The 21,855-nt window shown below is 42.0% G+C and overlaps 1 protein-coding gene across 4 annotated transcripts in view; it reads left to right on the plus strand.

Annotated features, from left to right (window-relative positions):
- KAT6B (lysine acetyltransferase 6B) overlaps positions 1-16,948 on the plus strand; it is a 190,589-nt gene extending 173,641 nt beyond the window's left edge. For all 4 annotated transcript variants that reach the window (XM_047073003.1, XM_047073004.1, XM_047073006.1 and 1 more), the window contains 5 exons: positions 5,586-5,817; positions 6,122-6,281; positions 6,880-7,269; positions 9,989-10,280; positions 12,829-16,948. In XM_047073003.1, the coding sequence (XP_046928959.1) occupies positions 5,586-5,817; positions 6,122-6,281; positions 6,880-7,269; positions 9,989-10,280; positions 12,829-15,356 (3,602 nt within the window). In that variant the 3' untranslated portion in view covers positions 15,357-16,948. The remainder of the gene's footprint in view (positions 1-5,585; positions 5,818-6,121; positions 6,282-6,879; positions 7,270-9,988; positions 10,281-12,828) is intronic.
- Positions 16,949-21,855: the final 4,907 nt, after the last annotated feature.

Consider the following 21,855-nt stretch of genomic DNA (forward strand, 5'->3'; position numbering starts at 1 on the left):
TACGATGGTTTTAACATCCTCATCAAAACTAGCAGCTCCATAGCAGAATTTATAGCAGTGGTCCTCAAATTTGTGTGCATCATAACCACCTGGAGGGCTTATTGAAACGGAAGTGCTGGGGCCTTCCCACAGTGTTTCTGGTTCATAGGTCTAAGAATTTGTGATTTTAACAAGTTACCGGGTGATGCTGATACTGCCAGTCTGGGGGACTTCTATAAGAAGTAGACTGAGAAGTCTGTGGAAAAGTCAAGCAATATTTAAGTTGTTACGTAATTAATTACTTCAAGCCCATAGAATTGTGAGAGAATGTCTTAAACATTCACATTTTCAAAACCAACCTCTTAAAGTATAAAATATCTCAAAAATTCAAAATTTCCATTTTTGCTAGGGAGGCATCTATATCTTTTAATAAATGGATGGGTGCCTGGGTGGCTCAGTCGGTTAAGCAGCCGACTTCGGCTCAGGTCATGATCTCACGGTCCGTGAGTTCGAGCCCCGCGTCGGGCTCTGTGCTGACAGCTTAGAGCCTGGAGCCTGTTTCAGATTCTGTGTCTCCCTCTCTCTGACCCTCCCCCGTTCATGCTCTGTCTCTCTCTGTCTCAAAAATAAATAAATGTTAAAAAAAAATTTTTTTTTAATAAAAAATAAAAAAATAAATGGAAAGTAGTAAGGAATCAGGCAGGTTACAGGTCATCTGGAGCACTCTAGTTCTCTGAAAACAGTAGGAAGAGTAAGGTTCAGTTTCCTTTTTTACTAATTGCAAAATCATCACAAAATTTCAGCAGGTTCTTTATCACTATTTAAACTGATAACACGCCATTCATCCACTTGGTCACAGGGCTGCTTAACCCTAGAAACCAGTAACAGATGACACAGACCAGTGAATTTCCATCCTTAATCATGAGATACATGGTTAGAGCCATCTGATTTCCTCTGCTCAAGACCTGCCATAAATCCCTGGCCTGGTGTCAGTTCCCAGGCTTGCAAACCCAGTGCTGTCTACTGATAATGAACCTTTCAGCAAGGTTTGCTGAGCTAAACAGGTGTCTGATGAAAGGTGTGTAATCCTTGAAGATTATCTTCTCCTAAAAGCAGCCAGTAACCCCAGACTCACACAATCCAGACAGATGGGAATTGGGAGTAGCTTGCCAAAGTTCACACTTTGTATTTGAGGAGGTTCATATGGTTTGGTTCCAGATGGTAGAAGATGAAGGTGTGCAGGAGTGAAGAGTGGCTGCCTTTGTGGGGGGAAATCCTTATCCATGAAAATTATTCCACTTCTGGTCCAGCCTACAATCTTGAAATATTACTAGTTTAAAGGAAGGAATGTTTCACATTAAACAAGGGTTAGCCTTGCAGTTAATACGCTGGGAGCTCAATTAATTTGGGAATTTAGGTCTGCAAAAACAAATCTTGACCTTGTCCAGATAGTTCCTTCCTTATCCTAAAAGATCTGTTTACACAAAGGCAACTTTCTACCACTTTAACCATTTCAAACACAAGCAATCATGATTCTCTTCCTACAAGTAGGTCAGCCTTAACAGAGGTGAGGTAAATTTGGGTCCTACGTAATCGGTACAGCTTAGACATGCTTACCTTTTGCAGACACAACATTGGTCTTAACTTTCCCTTTAAGCAAACACCTTGATAATCTTTTGAATTAGTGTGTGGTCCATACACCAAAACTGAGACCTCACCTTCCATTGGGTAAGTAGTTCCAGTGAAGCAAAAGAGAAAGCCACCTTTCTGTAGTATCAAGATAGTTGATGTGGGTGAAGAGTTGATGGGCCATTTTCCAATTACAAGTCTCCTGATCACAGAATAAGTGCTGTTCACCTGCACCTCTAGCTCACAGACAATTTAAAGGTAATAATTTCACTAGCAATTAATTATACTGCAGCTACTGGGATTTGTCCTCCAAACACCACTTTGTTTTTAGTCTGAACAGCCAGGTTTCCCCAGAGATAGTTCAGGTTTTCTGATTCAGAGTGCCCTCCGTTAAGGAAAGGTGTGAGAGGGGCACCTGGCTGGCTCAGTCATTTGAGCGTCTGACTTCGGCTCAGGTTATATGATCTCACGGCTCATGAGTTCGAGCTGCGTATCGGCCCCAAGAGCCTGGGGCCTGCCTTGGATTCTGTGTCTCCCTCTCTCTGCCCCACCCCTGCTCGTGCTCTGTCTCTCTCTCAAAATAAATAGACATTAAAAAGAAAAGGAAAGGTGTGAGAGCACCATGGGAATCTGTTCACCAGGGGTGTAGTGTACTTGTTTCAGATCTTCAGGATAATACACCGGCTTCCAAGATAAGTGCTTTTTATTTCCCTGCATCTTACATCAATTATTTGGAATCTTTTTGGTAAGTTAAATTTAAGAGCTGTAACATTAAATCACCACATCACTATAATTACTCAACAACTAAATGAACTAAATGTTCTTACCAAAAATTGTTCTGTCAATTGGCTATATAGTAATTCTGATTTGAGGAGCCTAAAAAAAGTAGAAGGAAACAAAAGATGGCTAGAAATTCATTATTTAAATCATTCCGTGTTAAAAGGTCAGAGTAGTGAAGTGCTACCAGCTACAGCTTTTTTTTTTTTTTTAATGTTTATTTATTTATTTTTGAGGGAGAGGGAGAGAGAAAGAGACAGCATGAGCAAGCAAGGGGCAGAGAGACAGGGAGAGAGAGAATCCCAAGCAGGCTCCACACTATGATTGCAGAGCCTGATGCAGGGCTCAGAGTCACACACTGTGAGAACATGACCTGACACAAAATCAAGAGTCGGATGCTTCAACGACTGAGCAACCCAGACGCCTTCCCAGTTACAACTTTTTTGAGGGAAAGTGCTGCAGGTAAAATTTAAATTCTGTATTGCAGCAACTTAGTCCACCTATGGAGTAGACGTGGACATTTTTTCTTCTAAGCTATCCATTTTAACACATTACAAGTGATTTCACTTAACTAGTAAGGAATCAGAAATTTACCTTTGGTCATTCTTATTTTGGAGATGAATTGCATTTAATCTAAACATTTCTCCTTTCGGAGGAGACTTCGTGGACTCATAAATGGCTCTCAGCTTAATGCAAGTTCTTTCCATTGCTGTAAGACCCTCGAGGGTCTCATGAGTCAGAGAAGGAAAAACTAACATCAGGCAATGCAGTGATGCCTTTGGACCATGGCATTGTGTGGTCTGAAATGCTGGTGCACATCATCCCTGAAGACCTGCTTGATGTTTTCTAGTTGGAGTTTTGGCTTGCAGTTTTTCTTCCCCAGCACCCAGGAAATTACCACTTGCTGGCAGGTGTTGGTAACCTTCCTGCTTTGTAGCCTTCACTAGTGCCATATGGAGGTGTTTGCTGTGAAAATCCAGTGGGCTTCCCGGGCTCAATGTACACATGCTCCCTGCCACCACCTCCCCAACCCCCTTCGAGTCCCAGGACTCTCCCGTGGCAGTGTCAGCCACAGACTGCGGATTGTGTCCGAGAGTGTCCCAAGAGACAGCCACTTAGCGAGGTGGGAATTGCAGGTGCTGAAAAGTTTATGCCTAAAGGCTCTCCACAGACCCCAGGTTGCCTGAGAGTTCCAGTGGCCTGACCAATTTAGGCTGAGGCCATGATAAGCTATATTTGTACTGCCTCGGGGTGTGAAAACATGAGCAGCTGTATAAAATATGTTTTGGGGGGATTTTGGCTGAGCCCAGGGTAGAGACTGAGGGAAGAGAAGACAGAACAAAGAAATCCATGTGCTTCCTGGGTAAGACTGCTCATAGTAGAACCTAAGGTAGGAAGGAAGGGCACATACCGCCTTCTGACCACTTTAATTGTATAGAAAGCTTTCTGCTGAGCTGAGAGACTGAGGCTTTCTGTCCCTAACTGGGAGGTTCAGATAAGAACCAGTGAGGGACTGCGGATCAAGGGGATAGTTCCACAGCCATGGTACTATGGTCCTCTCCCCTCGCAGTAGTACAGAGCCGGGTCCTCCAGCCAACTGAGTAGATTTCTCAGCATGTGCCAAGCACTTAGGAGGCAGGTGATGGATGTGCCAATTATCTGTGCTCTGGGGTTTGGGCACTCTTTGTACTTGAGCGACAGAGAGCTCTTCTCCATATTGACAGGGCATGATCTGGGCTGGATTCAGCACCGTGGTCATCACTGTTAGCATTCCGGACACACTGCTCTTGAAAGCCTCTGGATGCAGCTGAATGACGCGTCGACAGTGGTTTGACTGTAAAATTTGGTGGTGCTTGTTTACCATTCAATCAAATACATTACTCTTAAGCATGAGTTAAAGAGACAAATAAGTCAAAAGACTGCAGGAAAGCCTAAAGTTAAATGTGTGCTTATTCTTTATCATGGCATTCAGATTAAAACCATCAAAATGCAAAATGCTGTGGTTACACCCCTATAGGGTGTAGGTCAGTTTGGGTTTCTTGTTCTATATTTCTGCATTATTTACAGTGATTTTGAGGGATAGGAAAATGCATCAGAGGCTTGATTTTGTCCTTCTAAGAAAAAATCCAAAATTGAGAAAATTCTTGAGAATGCAGCCATTTTGGAAATGTAGATAAAGAAGAAAAATGCTGAAGATTTGGGTGGTTTACAGAGCAGCATGATTTTGTAATTGCTGCCACCTACTGTATGTGGTTGATGTTTGTTTAAATTTAGGAAGTTCATGAAGGTGAGGCTATTGAAATTGATAATTAGAGCAAGGTAGACATCATTAGTTTACAGCATTCCTTCTCTACTCCATAAGTGGCTCTTAATTACCAAGACAGCCGCCAGCTTTCATTCATTACCTTCAAGTGGATTTAAAGTTTTAAATCATTTAAAAAATCCCTTTGCCAAGAACCTTCACAGTAATGCTGCAGAACGCATATTCAGAAGCTTACCATGCTCGGGGATTTCCTGAGTATACATAAAACAGTTTGTTTTAAGGAGGTTGTTTTGTTTTAATTTGTGGGAGCAACATTCTGGGGTTGGATTATAAATTAATTTACATGAAAGAGGTGAAAATAGAGCTAGTAGAGCTGATGTGAGTTGCAGCAGTCGACTTAAAAGACATTCTTTTATTAGTCCTAAAACAAAGCTTCAGATCAGCCGGCTAGTTAAATGTAACAAGCAATATAGAATCTGAGTCAACAGAGACCCTTCTCTTTTATTAAGATCCAGCTGTCAAAGGGTCATTAGGTCCTTCCTGTGGAAAACAACTTGCCCATTAATGTTTAGGGTGGTCCCTTGACAGGATTTCTAAGTGCCTGACATTTCGATTTTGAGAAAATCTAAAGCTGGTGGGAAACTTGGATGTTGAAATTTATCAGAAGTAACGTCCTCAACCTTAGCTTTGTTAAATATGCCATGACATATATTTGAAATGCAGCCTCTAGCAATGTGAATTGACTTACAGTGCTACTGTAAAGGATTCATAAGCATAAACTTCATGGAGATCAAATCACTATAACTGGGAAGAGACTGCATACATAAAGTTTGATGTGATGTTTTTACCTTATTGCTACTTATATTATTTTGAGGGGCCCCTATCCCAATGTCTAAAAACACCACGGTGAAGTCATCTTTGGCTTTTTCTGCCCTAGGCTATTTGCTTTCTAGAAGAGAAGGCCAAGCAGGGTCTCCTGAAAAGCCACTCTCCGATCTGGGCCGTCTCTCCTACCTGGCCTATTGGAAGAGTGTCATCTTAGAATATCTCTACCACCACCAGGAGAGGCACATCAGCATCAAGGCGATCAGCAGAGCTACAGGCATGTGCCCACATGACATCGCCACCACTCTGCAGCACCTCCATATGATTGACAAGAGGGATGGCAGGTGAGTACCGATGCCGGGGCATCACTGGCTGCCTCTCAAGCATCTTACACCAGAAAGTGTCCCAGGAGTTAGGTGGCCTCATTCCAGTTTAAGATAAGAGGTTCCCCCAAAGGTATTATCCAAACCTTTCTCCTAAACAGAAAACAGGAAATGATACTGTTTTGCTGGTCAGATTTCAATTTGCTATATTTTTTCATTGATGAGCTCTCTGATTTTTCCTAACCTAGTAGCATTTGTCAACGTGTGTAGGTGAAATGAAATTTCAGCTTTTGATTGCACTTTGTTCTGCCTCATCACATTACAGATTTGTCATCATTAGAAGGGAAAAGTTGATACTGGGCCACATGGAAAAGCTGAAAACCTGTTCCCGGACCAATGAACTTGATCCAGAGAGTCTAAGATGGACCCCAATTTTAATTTCTAATGCTGCAGTTTCTGAAGAAGAGCGCGAAGCTGAGAAAGAGGTAATGATTGACTTTGTCTGCCTAAGTTGTGTGACTTCACTCCTGCAGCATTCTTAGGCTGAGAAAGTCATTAACATCGTTGTCAAAGGCTTGGTTATGTAGAAAGAGCTTGTGAAATGATATGGCACTAATTTATCCTAACTGAGGTTGCATGGTAAGACATGATAATTTTATTGAATTGAGTATGAAAAATGAAACATTTATCATTGATCACAAAGCAGCATTTTTCACTACTGACAGCATGTAATCAGATCACATTTGGTGCTGAGCTCCAAGGCTGCAATGTCAATCGATTCTTTGTGTTTATGAACTTGCTTAAAGTGCTCCATGCCAGTGAGCATGTAATGTAGTGATAAAGGACTCAAATCAATTCGCTGCATCATTAATACTGCTAAATATCCCATGAAACCCAATCTTCTTTGATTTGTTATCCTAACTGATGCAAAAGAGTCCTGAGATGATGCAGCTGGAATGTTGCTTGGCTGGCTGACTGTTCTGTTCAGAAACAACTTAAGAGATCCTTTGCCTTTGATCCTTAGAGGCTGTCTTAACTGCCCTTTCACTGGCCCACCATTTTTACCCTCCCCCCCCCCCTTAGGCCGAGCGGCTAATGGAACAAGCTAGCTGCTGGGAAAAGGAGGAGCAAGAAATCCTGTCCTCTAGAGCGAACAGTAGGCAATCACCTGCAAAAGTACAATCGAAAAATAAATATTTGCATTCCCCGGAGAGCCGGCCAGTGGCAGGGGAGCGAGGGCAGCTTATGGAGCTGTCTAAAGAGAGCAGTGAAGAGGAGGAGGAGGAGGAAGAGGAGGAGGAGGAGGAGGAGGAGGAAGAGGAGGAGGAGGAGGAGGAAGAAGAGGAAGAGGAGGAGGAGGAGGAAGAGGAGGAGGAAGAAGAGGAAGAGGAGGAAGAGGAGGAGGAAGAAGAAAATATTCAGAGTTCTCCTCCAAGATTGACTAAACCACAATCAGTTGCTATAAAGAGAAAGGTATGTGTGTTTAGATTTTCAGTGAGTCAGTTTCAATCAAATCTTATTTGTCATTGCAAACATTCTATTAGTATTTGTTTCACTCTCTATTCTTTAGAAGTAGTCTGTATTCAGTCCTGCTGATCATATATCATCATCCTTTATCTTACAGTCATGATTGTGTTTACTTTTTGAGGTTAGTGCTGTTTTGTTAAAGGAGGGACAGGCGGGCTTCCTAGTCTAGTAGTTACTGCCACCTGCTGGTTTGTGGGACTAGAGAAGTCAGGCTATGCGAACAGAAAAGAACCCTGGAGAGCACTTCAACCACCCTTCAGTGTGTTTTGATGAAAACACCAAAGCCTAGGAAGGCTACGAGACTTGTCCAAGGTCATACAGCTCCACAGAGATGGAGCTAGAGCCAGATGAGTGCTCAGACTCCAACCCCAGCACTCCTGATAATATTATTTCTTATCATAATATTCTATATTATATAGATTATATTATTTTATATTATATAGATATAAATAAATTTATTCTATATTATGTAGATAGATAACATTATATTATAATATTCTAACAATTCTATGCGAAGAACAAGAAAAATATTATCAGAAAAATATTAATATTTTTCTTGTTCTTCGCATAGAATTGTTAGAAGGTACTTCAGCCTCTCCATACTGATGCTAATGTTTTGCATTGGTGGCCAAGTACACAATTTCTCATAGCCTGGTGGTCACTGTAGATATACCTTGTGCACAAGGTAAAAAATTGATCTTGTCTTTAGGTGATTGTTTAACCCAGATCTGATATTTTTGTCTTCAGTATCTATCTGTGACATAGTAAGGAACCAGATATTATTAGTGTAGCTAAGACTTACAGAAATAACACAAGTTGCAGCTCCGCCCCAAGGCCATCCTATGTACTGTGCGTCAGAGTACCTGCTGTTGTAAATCCCAGCTTGGTGCGCTTTCTTCTAAGCCTGATAGTCTTTTAATGGAAGGGCAGCTGTGGGGAAGGGGTAGAAAAGAGCTCTCCATAAAGTAAACTTCAGACTTGTGAGTAATCTTGGATTTCTTACCAGACAAATTTATTCAGGTATTATGTATACTACAAAAGAAATCTGTTTTAAAAACAACAAAACCAGGATTATCCAAGGTACGATATGGACTCCCATCATATAAATTGACTCAATTTAAAGAAAACTAGTTCTTTGGGGTGCCTGGGTGGCTCAGTCAGTTAAGCGTCTGACTTTTCGGCTTGGGTCGTGATCTTGCGGTTCATGTGTTCAAGCCCCGCATCAGGCTCTGTGCTGACAGCTCAGAGCCTGGAGCCAGCTTCAGATTCTGTGTCTCCCCGTCTCTCTCTGCCCCTCCCCTGCTCACGCTCTGTGTCTGTCTCAAAAATAAACAAACATTAAAAAAATAAAGAAAACTAGTTCTTTACATTGGTTGTACTCACGTTTGGGAAAATTAGTGAGTTAGGGAGGGCAGGCCAACTGGGAGTGTTAATAACCATAAATGTTAATTACAGAATATGATTATCAGGTTTATACGTGAACATTCAGAGAGTTAATGTGAGCAACAGTAATTCTTGGATACAGTTTACTTAGACTTTGAGTTTTTGTTGTTGTTGTTGTTGTTGTTGTTGTTCTTTAGAGAGAAACAGAGAGAAAGAATATGTGAGCAAGGGAGGGGCATAGAGAGAAGGAAAGAAACTCAAGTAGGCTCCATGCCCAGTGCATGGGGCTCAATCTCATGAACCGTGCGTGAGATCATGACCTGAGCCGAAATCAAGAGTCGGGACACTTAACTGACTGAGCCACCCAGGCACCGTAAGAGTTTGAGTTTTAACCAAGCATATTGAACCTTCTTTGCAATATATTTTAAATAATTTTTCAGGCCCACTATTGACACATTCCATTTAAGCAGCAAATCTGTTATTCCTATATTTTAATTTTGTTTCATTAAATGCTTTTTTGCATGGGCAAAAGTATTTTATAATTGCTACCAACCTGTAGTACAGTCAGAAAAAAAATTTTCGTATCTTCTATAAATAGGACAGATTTCACATGTCTTTTAATTTTTTAGATGCCTTGTATAATAAAATACTTTATAAAGTTGTCAGTTGCTGACATCCCTGTAGTCACCAATACATGACTCTCTTAACATTTTAAACATTAAATAATCCTTTCTTCTAGTACCCTATCTTCTTCCCTTTTCATTGTTCCTGAAGTCTTATGAAATAGGGAACAATTAGGTTAACCTTGTATGCCATCAAACTTCCTGTAGCATTTTGCATAGAAAAGGTGCTCCTTGAACAGTTATCAAGTATTAAATGAGTGACCCAGTGGCTAGTTGGTTATTGCAACATTTATGGAAACATCTGTGTCCATGAGGACTTAATAGCTATAATGTAGAATATTGAAGTCTGCAAGTACCATAGGAAAATATATTCTAGAAAAGCAAACCTTAGCTTTTTAAAGTCTACAGTTCAGCTGCGGTGATGTTCCCTCTCAAAGCATCTTCTTGAGTAAACAACTGTTTTATTTGGAAAACACTTGCCTGTGTAGTTGGAGCCCGAGAGGGATGTTAAACATCAAATGGAAGGTTAAGTACAAAGGCATTACAGAAGTCTTTACGTGTAAGATTCTGAGACATGCCTTCAGTACATGTTTGCTGCATATCAACTCAACCATTTAATTTCTCATGAGCTCTTATGTATTGTTTGGAATTAATTTCAGCGGCCTTTTGTACTAAAGAAGAAAAGGGGTCGTAAACGCAGGAGGATCAACAGCAGTGTAACAACTGAGACCATTTCTGAGACGACAGAAGTACTGAATGAGCCCTTTGACAACTCAGATGAAGAGAGGCCAATGCCGCACCTGGAGCCTACCTGTGAGATTGAAGTGGAGGAAGATGGAGGGAAGCCAGTCCTGAGAAAAGCATTCCAACATCAGCCTGGGAAGAAAAGAAAAACAGAGGAAGAGGAAGAAAAAGACAATCATTGTTTTAAGAATGCTGACCCTTGTAGAAGTAAGTGGAAGAATTATAAAAATCTTATCCTTGTGAATATCTTGTGTGTTACTGCCAAAAGGCAGGCACCTGAAGTTATACCCAAAGGCATCTCTGAGGTTGTGTCGACCCACCAGGAATAAGTGCTCATCTGTCTATTCTCATTCATAAAAGGTTCTATCCCTTCTTCCTGGAATTGAATTTTATTTTAAACAACTTCTAAGGCCAGAACATTCCTCTAGGTGGGTTCATCTTAGAAATTGGCTTGTCCTCAAAAACTTTGAAGTCTCTCAGTAAGAAATACACTGCGTCTCCTTGATTCTACTAAGTGCTTTTTTTCACATTAAATATTTCCAGAATCAGGGTTTATATTACTGTGAGCATTGAATGCAATAATTTCTTTTTTCCTATAAAAAATCGATGGCACATCTTATAATTAGTGGTGTCTTAGGATATATTATTATCAAGAATCATTTCAACTCACCCACACCATCAGTATTAGCTTTGATAATATAGGATAATGTAGAAATCAGGAAATTGTCCTTCCTTTTAAATTACTAATTCAAAATTTGCTGTTGGCAGAGACACCCCACCCCATCCTCTAAAAACAAATACTAACACCAGTGAATCAACTTTGATATCCAGTTTAAAAGCAACCATTCCTTGCCTTTTGGGCTGGGAACTTAAGCTCCCAGCTGAATCATGAGGATTTGTGGGGCAATCTATCCACTCTACAGCTGAAAGGACTGTATTTAAAAACTTATTCCAACATCTCTTCCATCTAGGAAGAGGCCATCTCATTTCTTTGGGAACTGCAGGTATCTCTCTTGCTTTTGAAAAGTCACAACTTTAAGGGCATGAGCAAGCATCTTCCTGATTTTTATAATTAATAGGTATACTATTACTACATACAGTAGTGTCCTGAGGGAATAACATCTTGCCCGGGGTATAAAGAATCTCAAGCCTTCCCCCCCCACACCCCATTTCTTTAAACAAACAAACAACAACAACAACAAACTATAGCAAGACACCATTTTTTGTGTGGACATTGAGCCTTATTTCCAGTTCTTAACTCCCTTCTCAGGAGCCTGTAAATGAATCATCACTACCTTTTATTCTCCACTTTGTGCCATTTGTCTTTAAAATCCTAAGTGGCCATATTACTTCTGATTCCTTTCAAGATCTTCTTTCTTAAAAAATTAATCATCAGAAAACTCATCTTCTGATTTAGAGAGGTGTTCCTACAAAAGCTGTAGGTCCAGTAACATGTGGACTCCAGGGGCACTGGCATGGTTATTACTGTGAATAGAAATAAAATCATTTGAGCATCTTGCAGTGACTGTTAATTGGGTGTTGTACTTTGAACTTCTGAAGGAATCCCTCTACATCACTTATGTGTTCTCAGCTAGCCAATTTGAGTGTAGTACTTGCAGGTAAGTTTATGGGTAATCCTTTTATTACATAGATGAGCTAAGGCTTACCCTGCTCTGCACTGACTGGATTAGAAATCCCTCCATTCTGACAAAAAAAGATCTCTGTTCCACATTGAATGTAAAATCTTCTGTTTGTTCTCCACAGTAATGTTTGTAATAAGGCTATTTTTCTTTGTAAAGCTTTTCCTTTACATTGACTCCTCCAGGAGATGAGTTTGAGCTTTAACTTTCTAAAGGTCTCATGAAGACTTAGGTATTTTATATTTGCATTTATTCATATATTTATTTGTTTGCTTGCTTATATTTCTACAAATATACTTACAAATTGGTTTATATTCATATGTGTGTAAAGGTACAGTAAAAATAATATTAGCTGAGTTAAAATGAACATGACAGTTTTGGTTTGTTTCTTATTTACTTTAATATTCAAACCTTACATTTGAGCAACAAATTGATCAAAATACAATGTGGACAGAATTAGTGATAAAAAGAATGCCAGTTGTTTAAATATTCAATCGTTTCATGGTAACTACATCATAGTTTGTATCATGCAAAAATGATGATCCTCTAGTATAGATAACAGATGCATTTGTATTTTGGAGTTATGTCTTCATTTGTTTCGGAGGTACACAGTTTATTCTTATGTCAGAGAGAACATTCAAATCAAAGTAAATAATGTCATCCGAGATCATTTAAATCTAGTAAATGTCCACAAACAGAAATTTACTTTCTCAGGACAGATATGTGAGTTAGGCTTCTATTCATTTTACATTGTGGAATGAATTCCAGGCTTTTACATCAGAGAATGTCTTATTTGTTAAACTCAAATAAGAGTATTATAGTTGTCTGTATCCGTGTGCTTTCTATAAAAAGCACAACTTTCTGTCAGAGGTCGGGAGGGAAGTGGAGAGAGGGAATATAAAATACATATATTACTTTCCCAGACCTGGACTGTTTACTCGGTTTATAGCACAATATGATTCTGTATTCGTTTTGATTATGTCTTTATCATCGACTCTTGAAATCAAAAGCAGTGTTTACTGATTAATTGAAAAGAATGAATTCAAGTTGTTCAAGGTTATGCTTTCTAAGACTTTGTTTTTCTTCCTCTTGTTTCTCTCTGTCTCCTCGCTAAGACAATATGGATGATGATACAGATAACTTGAAAGAAGGCAGTAGAGACAATCTTGAACCTCTAAAGTGCAAACAAGTGTGGCCAAAAGGAACAAAACGTAGTCTATCTAAGTGGAGGCCAAACAAAGAGAGGAAGACCGGATTTAAACTGAACTTGTACACCCCGCCAGAAACACCCATGGAACCTGATGACCAGATAACAGTAGAAGAACAGAAGGAGACTCCAGAAGGCAAAACCAGCCCTACTCCCACCAGGATTGAGGAGGAAGTCAAGGAAGCCGTGGAACCCCTGCTGCCTCGGGATGAAAACACAAGGGATGAAACATGTGCACCGATAAGTCCAAATAAATCACCAGGTGAAAAACCAGAAGATGATCTAATCAAACCCGAGGAGGAAGAAGAGGAGGAAGAAGAAGAGGAAGAGGAGGAAGAAGAAGAAAATGTACAAAAAGACCCAGGTGGTGCTAAAAATCAGGAAAAAGAGGAACCAGAAGTCTTCACGGACAAAGAAGACCCTGTTCCTCTGGATGATCATGAAGAGGAGGAGGAAGAGGATGAAGAGCCATCTCACAATGAGGGTCATGAAGCAGATGATGAAGATGACAGTCACATGGAGTGTGGAGAAGCAGAGAAGGAAGAACGCCCAAGAGAATCCTTTAAAGAAGTACTAGAAAACCAGGAGGCTTTTTTAGACCTTAGTGTCCAGCCTAGTCATTCGAACTCAGAGGTCCTAATGGAGTGTGGCGTTGACCTTGCAGCTGCGTGTAACAGTGAACCTAAGGAGCTTTCTGGAGACACTGAAGCTGCACCTGAATCTGATGAGGAATCCCCAGAAGAACAGGCACAGAAGCAGGACCAAAAGAGTGGCGAAGAAGTGGATTCTGAGTTCAAAGAGAGAAACACGACGGCCATGGAAATTGACTCTGAGACCGTTCAGGCAGTTCAATCTTTGACCCAGGAGAATAGTGAACAGGACGACACTTTTCAGGATTGTGCTGAGACTCAAGAGGCCTGCAGAAGCCTACAAAACTACACCCATGCAGACCAAAGCCCACAGATAGCCGCCACTCTAGATGATTGCCAGCAGTCAGACCACAGTAGCCCAGTTTCATCCGTCCATTCCCATCCTGGCCAGTCAGTACGTTCTGTCAACAGCCCAAGTGTCCCTGCCCTGGAAAACAGCTATGCCCAAATCAGCCCGGATCAAAGTGCCATCTCCGTGCCGTCTTTGCAAAACATGGAAACCAGTCCAATGATGGATGTCCCGTCAGTTTCAGATCATTCCCAGCAAGTCGTGGACAGTGGATTTAGTGACCTGGGCAGTATCGAGAGCACAACCGAGAACTACGAGAACCCTAGTAGCTATGATTCTACTATGGGCGGCAGCATTTGCGGAAACGGCTCTTCACAGAACAGCTGCTCCTATAGCAACCTCACCTCTAGCAATCTGACACAGAGCAGCTGTGCTGTCACCCAGCAGATGTCCAACATCAGTGGGAGCTGCAGCATGCTGCAGCAAACCAGCATCAGTTCTCCCCCAACCTGCAGCGTCAAGTCTCCTCAAGGCTGTGTGGTGGAGAGGCCTCCGAGCAGCAGCCAGCAGCTGGCTCAGTGTAGCATGGCCGCTAACTTCACCCCACCGATGCAGCTGGCCGACATCCCTGAGACTGGCAACGCCAACATTGGCTTATATGAACGAATGGGTCAGAGTGATTTTGGGGCTGGGCATTACCCACAGCCATCAGCCACCTTCAGCCTTGCCAAACTACAGCAGTTAACTAATACACTTATTGATCATTCATTGCCTTACAGCCATTCCGCTGCTGTAACTTCCTATGCAAACAGTGCCTCTTTGTCCACACCATTAAGTAACACAGGGCTTGTCCAGCTTTCTCAGTCTCCGCACTCTGTCCCTGGGGGACCCCAAGCACAAGCTACAATGACCCCACCCCCCAACCTGACTCCTCCTCCGATGAATCTGCCACCGCCTCTTTTGCAACGGAACATGGCTGCATCAAACATTGGCATCTCTCACAGCCAAAGACTGCAAACCCAGATTGCCAGCAAGGGCCACGTCTCCATGAGAACCAAATCGGCATCTCTGTCACCAGCCGCTGCCACCCATCAGTCTCAGATCTATGGGCGCTCCCAGACTGTAGCCATGCAGGGTCCTGCACGGACTTTAACGATGCAGAGAGGTATGAACATGAGTGTGAACCTGATGCCAGCCCCAGCCTACAATGTCAACTCTGTGAACATGAACATGAATACTCTCAATGCCATGAATGGGTACAGCATGTCCCAGCCTATGATGAACAGCGGCTACCACAGCAATCATGGCTACATGAATCAAACACCCCAATACCCTATGCAGATGCAGATGGGCATGATGGGAACCCAGCCATATGCCCAGCAGCCAATGCAGACCCCGCCCCATGGTAACATGATGTACACGGCCCCCGGACATCACGGCTACATGAACACGGGCATGTCCAAACAGTCTCTCAATGGGTCCTACATGAGAAGGTAGGCAACATGGGCAGTCACAAGATCCCCCTGGGCATCACTATTGGATTGAATCTGCACAAATACCTTCGAAGAGTACGATTTCAAAACCAGCAATTGGTGTGAATGCAAAAACATTTGTTGGCACCATTTATTTAAAAAAAAAAAAAAAGCTGTATGCAGCAGAAAGCCTTATACAAGTTGTTTTTCTTTTTTTCCTTTTTCTTTTTTTGGTATCTTTGTTTCTGTTACTTTTATATGGAATTCTCTGCAAAGGAAGGCCTCTCTGGACTACAATTTGAAGGCAGCCACTTGTTGTGCCTGCTTCCATGAAATGATGTGGATATCAAGCCCCGCCCCACCAAATTATCTGTTTTAATACTGAACCTAGAACTTTTTTTTTTCTTCCCTGTCCACTCCATGTAAATGCCTTTAGCATTTCAGTTATTGTATATTTTGTTTAAGGTGACACTTCAGCATGCCGCTAATGTCTTTGTTAGTGACAGTGCATTTTGTAGTACTGTACAAGTGTTGTGCTAACAGTAAGCCATTTCTTAAGTTTTTTGCCTTGATTAGGGTGCCCTAATTTGAGGGTTTAAAAAAAATTATATTTTTGTTAATTATAAAACTGTAAAGAGCTATAAAAGCTATTCCCATTTGGTTAGTCAAAAGGGGTTTTATTGCTAAATGTTTGGTGTAAAGTTGAGACCCTTTTCCATTTTGGTGACAGATTTCTTTGGGGAAAAAAGGCAGCTTTCTGTTTTATAAATGCAGACTTCTGTTTATTGAATGAAGCATATCTCAGTGTTTATCTGTCAGGTTTTGAAACATTTCATATATGTCCAAATACTTGGCAGGATTTAAAAAAAAATAGTGAATTTGGTGTAAAGTTGCTATTTTATGGAAATGCCTCTAACTTTACATTTTCATTCCATCTGTAGATTTTTCTATCTTTATAAAATATTGGAGTTATTTTTTAAGGAAAAATAGAGAAGTAGCTTGTGAATAGCTCAAACTAAGCTTACAGATCGCATGTAAAAAAGCAAAAAAAAGTTATTTGTGTCTGTTTATATTGCTTCCTTTTTTGTAGCCTTTGTACCTGTACAGGGTGACTGTAAGGGCCAAGCAGGAGAGGCGTAATCCTTGTATAAAATAGGAGCCAGCGACACTCTTGTATTTATCTGTTCTCTTTTTAGTCAGTCACTTCAAAAAAAAGAAGAAAAAAAACCAACAAAAAAAAAGCTGTACATTTTAACATAAAATAAATTATGATGAGCCATTTTTAGCCTCTTGTGTCCTGTCATATTATGATTGATAGAGAATGACCAATGGAACTGTATCATGTGTCACATCTCAGAACACATACACATTTTGGGAAAATAAATTATTTAGTGTAAATTGGAGTTATGAGATTTTCTGATTTGTTTTGACTTTGGGGGAGGGGGTTGGCAATAAATAAGAGTAATATCTAATAAAACCATCACATATACCAAATACCTATTTAATAAATTAATTTATAATGGATTTTAATGCTTTTCATGAAAGTTTATTTTATGCTGGTGCATACCTTCTGTATGCCAATCATTGTCTTTAAAATAAAGTGAATTTGTTTTTTTCTTTTTGACTTTGATCTTCATTTGCAAAGGGATCCTATACAAATATTCAGTTGCCTCATCTGTACCGTCTGTGTAAACACCCCTCAGGGCCTTAGCACAGTGGTAGCAAACTTCATTTTTATAAAAGTTAATACCCAAACACCCAATTTGGGATTGTACATTTGAAAAATCATCTCAAAAAAAAAAAAAAAAAGGTGTGAAAGTTTTGCTCTTGTGAATGAATGATTGGATGTTTTCTTTAGAGTCTAAAGTTTAGACCAAAAACAAAAAGTCATTGTTTACAAACACTATTCTATGGCATTCAGAGAAACTTCTGTCTGACTGTTAAAACAGTTTATTATTTGAGCTTCTAGCCTAGAAATAAATGCCTCACTTGGCATCCATGGGAACTGGCCCATTAAGCTCCCAATGTGTCTAAATGTGGGTGCTCACGACTCTCCTGTCACTTCTTTTATATCACGCAGAGGGAGAACGTTTTTCCATCAGTGGTTCAACACAAATCAAGTGTTGTATAGACATAGACACAAACTTTCAAGTAGACTCAGAATAAAACCGAAAAGGCAGGCTAGTGCACATGCCCCAGGATCACAGGACACTGTAGAGGGAGGAGGCCCAATGGGGTTTTGCTTTGCGCTCTCACCCTTACTAGGTTTCCTTCACAGTTACAAAGCGTTCTGGGTTTAGCATCTAGCAAGACGTTGTCTTTAGGTCCTTTCTTTCCACAAATGCCCAGTCCGTGAGGGAATTCTCTGTAGTGGCTGAGGGAGAGCTCATGAAAAGACACTTCTGCAAGGGCTTTAGTCACAAAGGGAAGAAGAGAAACTAATAGGAAGGAAAACCTAATCCAGCTTCAGAGAGGGAGGTGACGGTGTGCCGCTAGTTAGGGAGTAGCCATGAATCTTAACAGCCCAGTGGGTGCACCTGTCAGGCAAGAGGCTGCCTGAGCCTAAGAGCTGGGGTGGAGGCCTGCTAACAAGCTGATATGGAAGCTTCCACAGGCCCCATCTTGAAACTTTCACATATGTAGTCTCTTTCCTCTTCTGTTGAGATCCTTTGGGACTGAGATTCCCTTGTGTTTTCCTTTTGCCATGGCCTGCTAATCACACCCTGTGGTTTGTGTGAAACTGGGGTTCCATCACCCCCACACCCTGCCTTCCTCACAGTCCTCCAGGGAGCTTGTGGGCAAGTTCTGGTCACTGCCCCAGACCTACCAGATCAGAATCCAAGAACACTACTAGGGACTCCTTGTGTCATAGGCTCCCAAGGGACTGCAGCATATCCAGGTACAGGACCCCCTCTGCTGGCCCCTATCTCCAGCATTCATGGGCAGAACAGAAAGGCTTGGGGGGAGAGAAACTGCTGATCTGAGGTGGCCTCAGAACACTGCACACTCTTCCTTACTCACCCACTCTCACTAGAGAAAGCAATTCAGACCAAAATGTGACACCAAGGATCCTGGAAAACAGGAACTTGGATTCATCAGAACTGAAATGGAGTCACCATCAGGTTGAGATTCATTAACAAGCCATGTTTTTTAAGCCCAGTAATCTGTTCTTTCATTTACCTTATAAGAGTCTTGAGTGGTCATCAGCTGTCGACCTTTTCTTTTGAATCGCTCAAGCGGTGCCTACCCAGGTGTGAAGGCATCGGCCTTCCTTGCCGACACTCTGTTTCAGAAATGATGACTCACAATACTGTTACCAAGCTTTCATAAACAGCCTTCCCACGTGATCCACACGCCTACCCTGTGCAGGAAATGGGGCCATTGTCTCCGGTGTCAGATGAGGAGATGGGGCTCAAAGAACCTATCTTAATTGCCCAAACTCACTCAGCTAACATTTGGAAGCTGAAACAAACCCAATTCTCCAAATGGCAGCCCTTCTTCCTACACGTAACTCTGAAAAGACTGTAAGTTGTCATCTCTCTGATTTCAAGGCTCAGCTAACAAATTCACGATGCTACAGGAACTATTAAGTGCCATACAAATAAACTTTACTTTGTTATAAGCAAGCATTGTCTCCAGTGTACAGTCAACAGACTACCAGTACTGTTAAATTATGAAACTATGCCCAGGTGTCCATAATTCCACACTCCTGGTTTTTCTTCTTCCTTCTCTGTCCTCTTTCCTGGTTCTCCCTCTGCCACCCAGGCCCAGCTCTAAACACTGATGTTGAAGCACTCAGGCCTGGGACTTCCTCCCTTTTCTCATTATCTCACCCAGGATGATGAGTTCCAACACCACCTACGCACAGATAACACCCAGAATTACACCTCCAGTTGTGAACATTCCTCTGAGCTCCTAGATTCAAGGTCCAATGACACGGGATACTTTATGTATGTCTTACAGACGTAACTGGTGATCTCCAGCCCTCTCCCCCCATTTCTGCCCTGGCCAACCTCATCTCCATACTCAGGCAAGAAACCGAATCAATAGCTTTCATTTTTCTTTGCCCTCTCATCAGGTTCTGTCGACTCTCCAGGATAATTCCAAAATAATCTTGAGTAGTAGTCCCCTGGAGCTGTCTCAGTCCAGGCCACCATCCTCTCCTGTCTAGGGTTCCAAAAGCTTCCTGTCTGGTCTTCTTGCCTCCCTTCTTAATTCCCAACAATCCATTCTCCATACTTCAGCCAGAGTGATCTCCTTAAAACATAGGTCATACCATTCCCCTGCTTAAAACCATTCGGTGGCTTTTCTCTGTACTTGAAATAGAATCTAGCTTCTATAACCAACGTCTTCCAATTTCCCCCTACCTATGGGCTCCAGCTTCACTGAGGGGCATTTCCTCAAAAATATACCTCTTTATCACCCTGGGGCTTTCACCAGGGCTGTTCTGTTCCTCAGCCTAGAATGACTCCCCCTTTGGAGGGTGTGCTCCTTCAAGTCTCAGCTCACCCCATCTCCTCAGGTCTTCACCCCATCCCCAATTGTCCTTCACCTCAGTACCTGTTTGCCTCATTGCACTTTATCACAACATGCCTTTTTGTTTTTACTTTTGGCTTTCTAACCCAATTTTTGGCATGCGGTAGGTTCTCAATGAATACTTATTGGCCAAATAAATAATTTACTTCTGAAGACTTGAAATGCTTTTGCAAAAATTTCTGTTCCTCCTTTCTCCCACCTCTGGCCCCCAGGAGCCATCTTGCAGAGACCAGAACTCCAACTTTAAAGTTCTCTGCTCCTGCTGTCCTCAGTAAGACTCACAGCCCCACAAAGAGATGGGCCCATGTAGGAAAGTATAGAGAAGCTCAAGAGAACACCAGCATTTCATCCTACCATACATCCCACAATGGATTCATTTAAATGTAAGTATGTCATTATGATGTATTAAATGTAATATTTCATTAAAATGGAAATACTAATTTCTTTCTAGACAAGGAATATATTAGACCTAGGAGATAAATGAGTTTTGAGTGGGTTATTGGAATCCTGTGATGGGAAAGTCCAGGTAAGGTGCCTCTGGGACCCTAGACCTCCTTTTGGTCTATATCTCTTTCCCATTAGCCTGTGTATGGCTCCCCTCACACTCAGATCCAAGTCCTTATGAGGACCTGACTACTCTTGGACCACGATGACTCTCTCAGAGCAGTCCCAGGAAGCCAGGCCCAGCCACCAAGGGCCCAAGCCACAAGTCCTCTCCTGTGGCACAAAATCAGGGCAGCCCACCTAAACTCACAGGGAAGTTTTACAAGGCTGCTGGGCCCCCCGACACTATCCTTCCTCCATCAAGAACTTCCTCTTTCATTCTGCTGAAAACCATAACCAAATCGAAGGACCAAGCCCCTTTTCAAATTTTCTTACACAGGCATTTATCACACTCTTTTTGCTTTCTCCGGACAGTTTTCGTTTCTGGTCCTTGACCTCTGGCATCTCCATCAGCATTTCTCTTTGGGTTCTGTCTAGTTTAGGGTTCCTGGTTCCAGAAGCCATCTCTATCTGCTTGATGTCTCCTGCTGTTTTCTCCTCGAGAACGAAAATCACACAGGCAGGGCACCTGGCTTAGCTCTCAGGGGCAGGGAAATTCCACACCTGAGCTCACCTGGCTGCCTTGTTCTCCCATTCCACAGCAAACACATTTGCAAATGCTTTCTGGTATGACTGAAAACAAGCCTGTGTTGCTTTGACTAGAATCAAAATGAAAGGAGTTTCTCCAAGTGCCAGTTCCCTAAAGAATATCCCCCTTCTTTTTTCCAAAATTGTAAAGTTAAACTTGTCCACAATTCATTTAATTTTTCTGGGTGGTGGCAGCTCTGGCTAGGATTCTGCGAGCCCTGGCTCCCGAGGAAGGTAGAAGAGCACAAGGCAAGGGCCAGTGTACGGGACTCAGGACAGCAACCACCCCTCCCCCCGCCCCCCCCCCCCCGCCCTATCCCTAATAAATGAGTTGCTCTCTGCAGGTTGCAGACAGCGGCATCTATGAGTGGTGATCCAAGCCTGGGGATTCCGTGGAAAAGAGGATGCAGGAGATGGTAAGGAAATACAGATGCCCCAGAGAAGGGGCCTGCTAATAAGCTATGCAGACTCGTCTGTAACACAGCTCTCCCGGGCACTTTTCTGCAGCTAAAAAATAAATTTATATTTTACAATTATTTTTTAAGAATATGACTTTTGGGGGCACCTGAATGACTCAGTTGGTTAAGCGTCTGACTCTTGATTTTGGCTCAGGTCATGGTCTCACGGTTCATGGGATTGAGCCCTGTGTCAGGTTCTGTGCTGAAAGCCTGAAGGCTGCTTGTGATTCTCTCTCTCCCTCTCTCTCTCTCTGCCACTCCCCTGCATGTGTGAACTCTCTCTCTCTCTCTCTCTCAAAATAAATAAACATAAAAAAAAAAAGAGGGGCGCCTGAGTGGCGCAGTCGGTTAAGCGTCCGACTTCAGCCAGGTCACGATCTCGCGGTCCGTGAGTTCGAG

The sequence above is a fragment of the Lynx rufus genome, unplaced genomic scaffold (assembly GCF_022079265.1).
Source record: "Lynx rufus isolate CCGP_SWC_20201006 ecotype Redwood Valley unplaced genomic scaffold, mLynRuf1.p SCAF_11, whole genome shotgun sequence".
Classification (NCBI taxonomy): domain Eukaryota; kingdom Metazoa; phylum Chordata; class Mammalia; order Carnivora; family Felidae; genus Lynx; species Lynx rufus.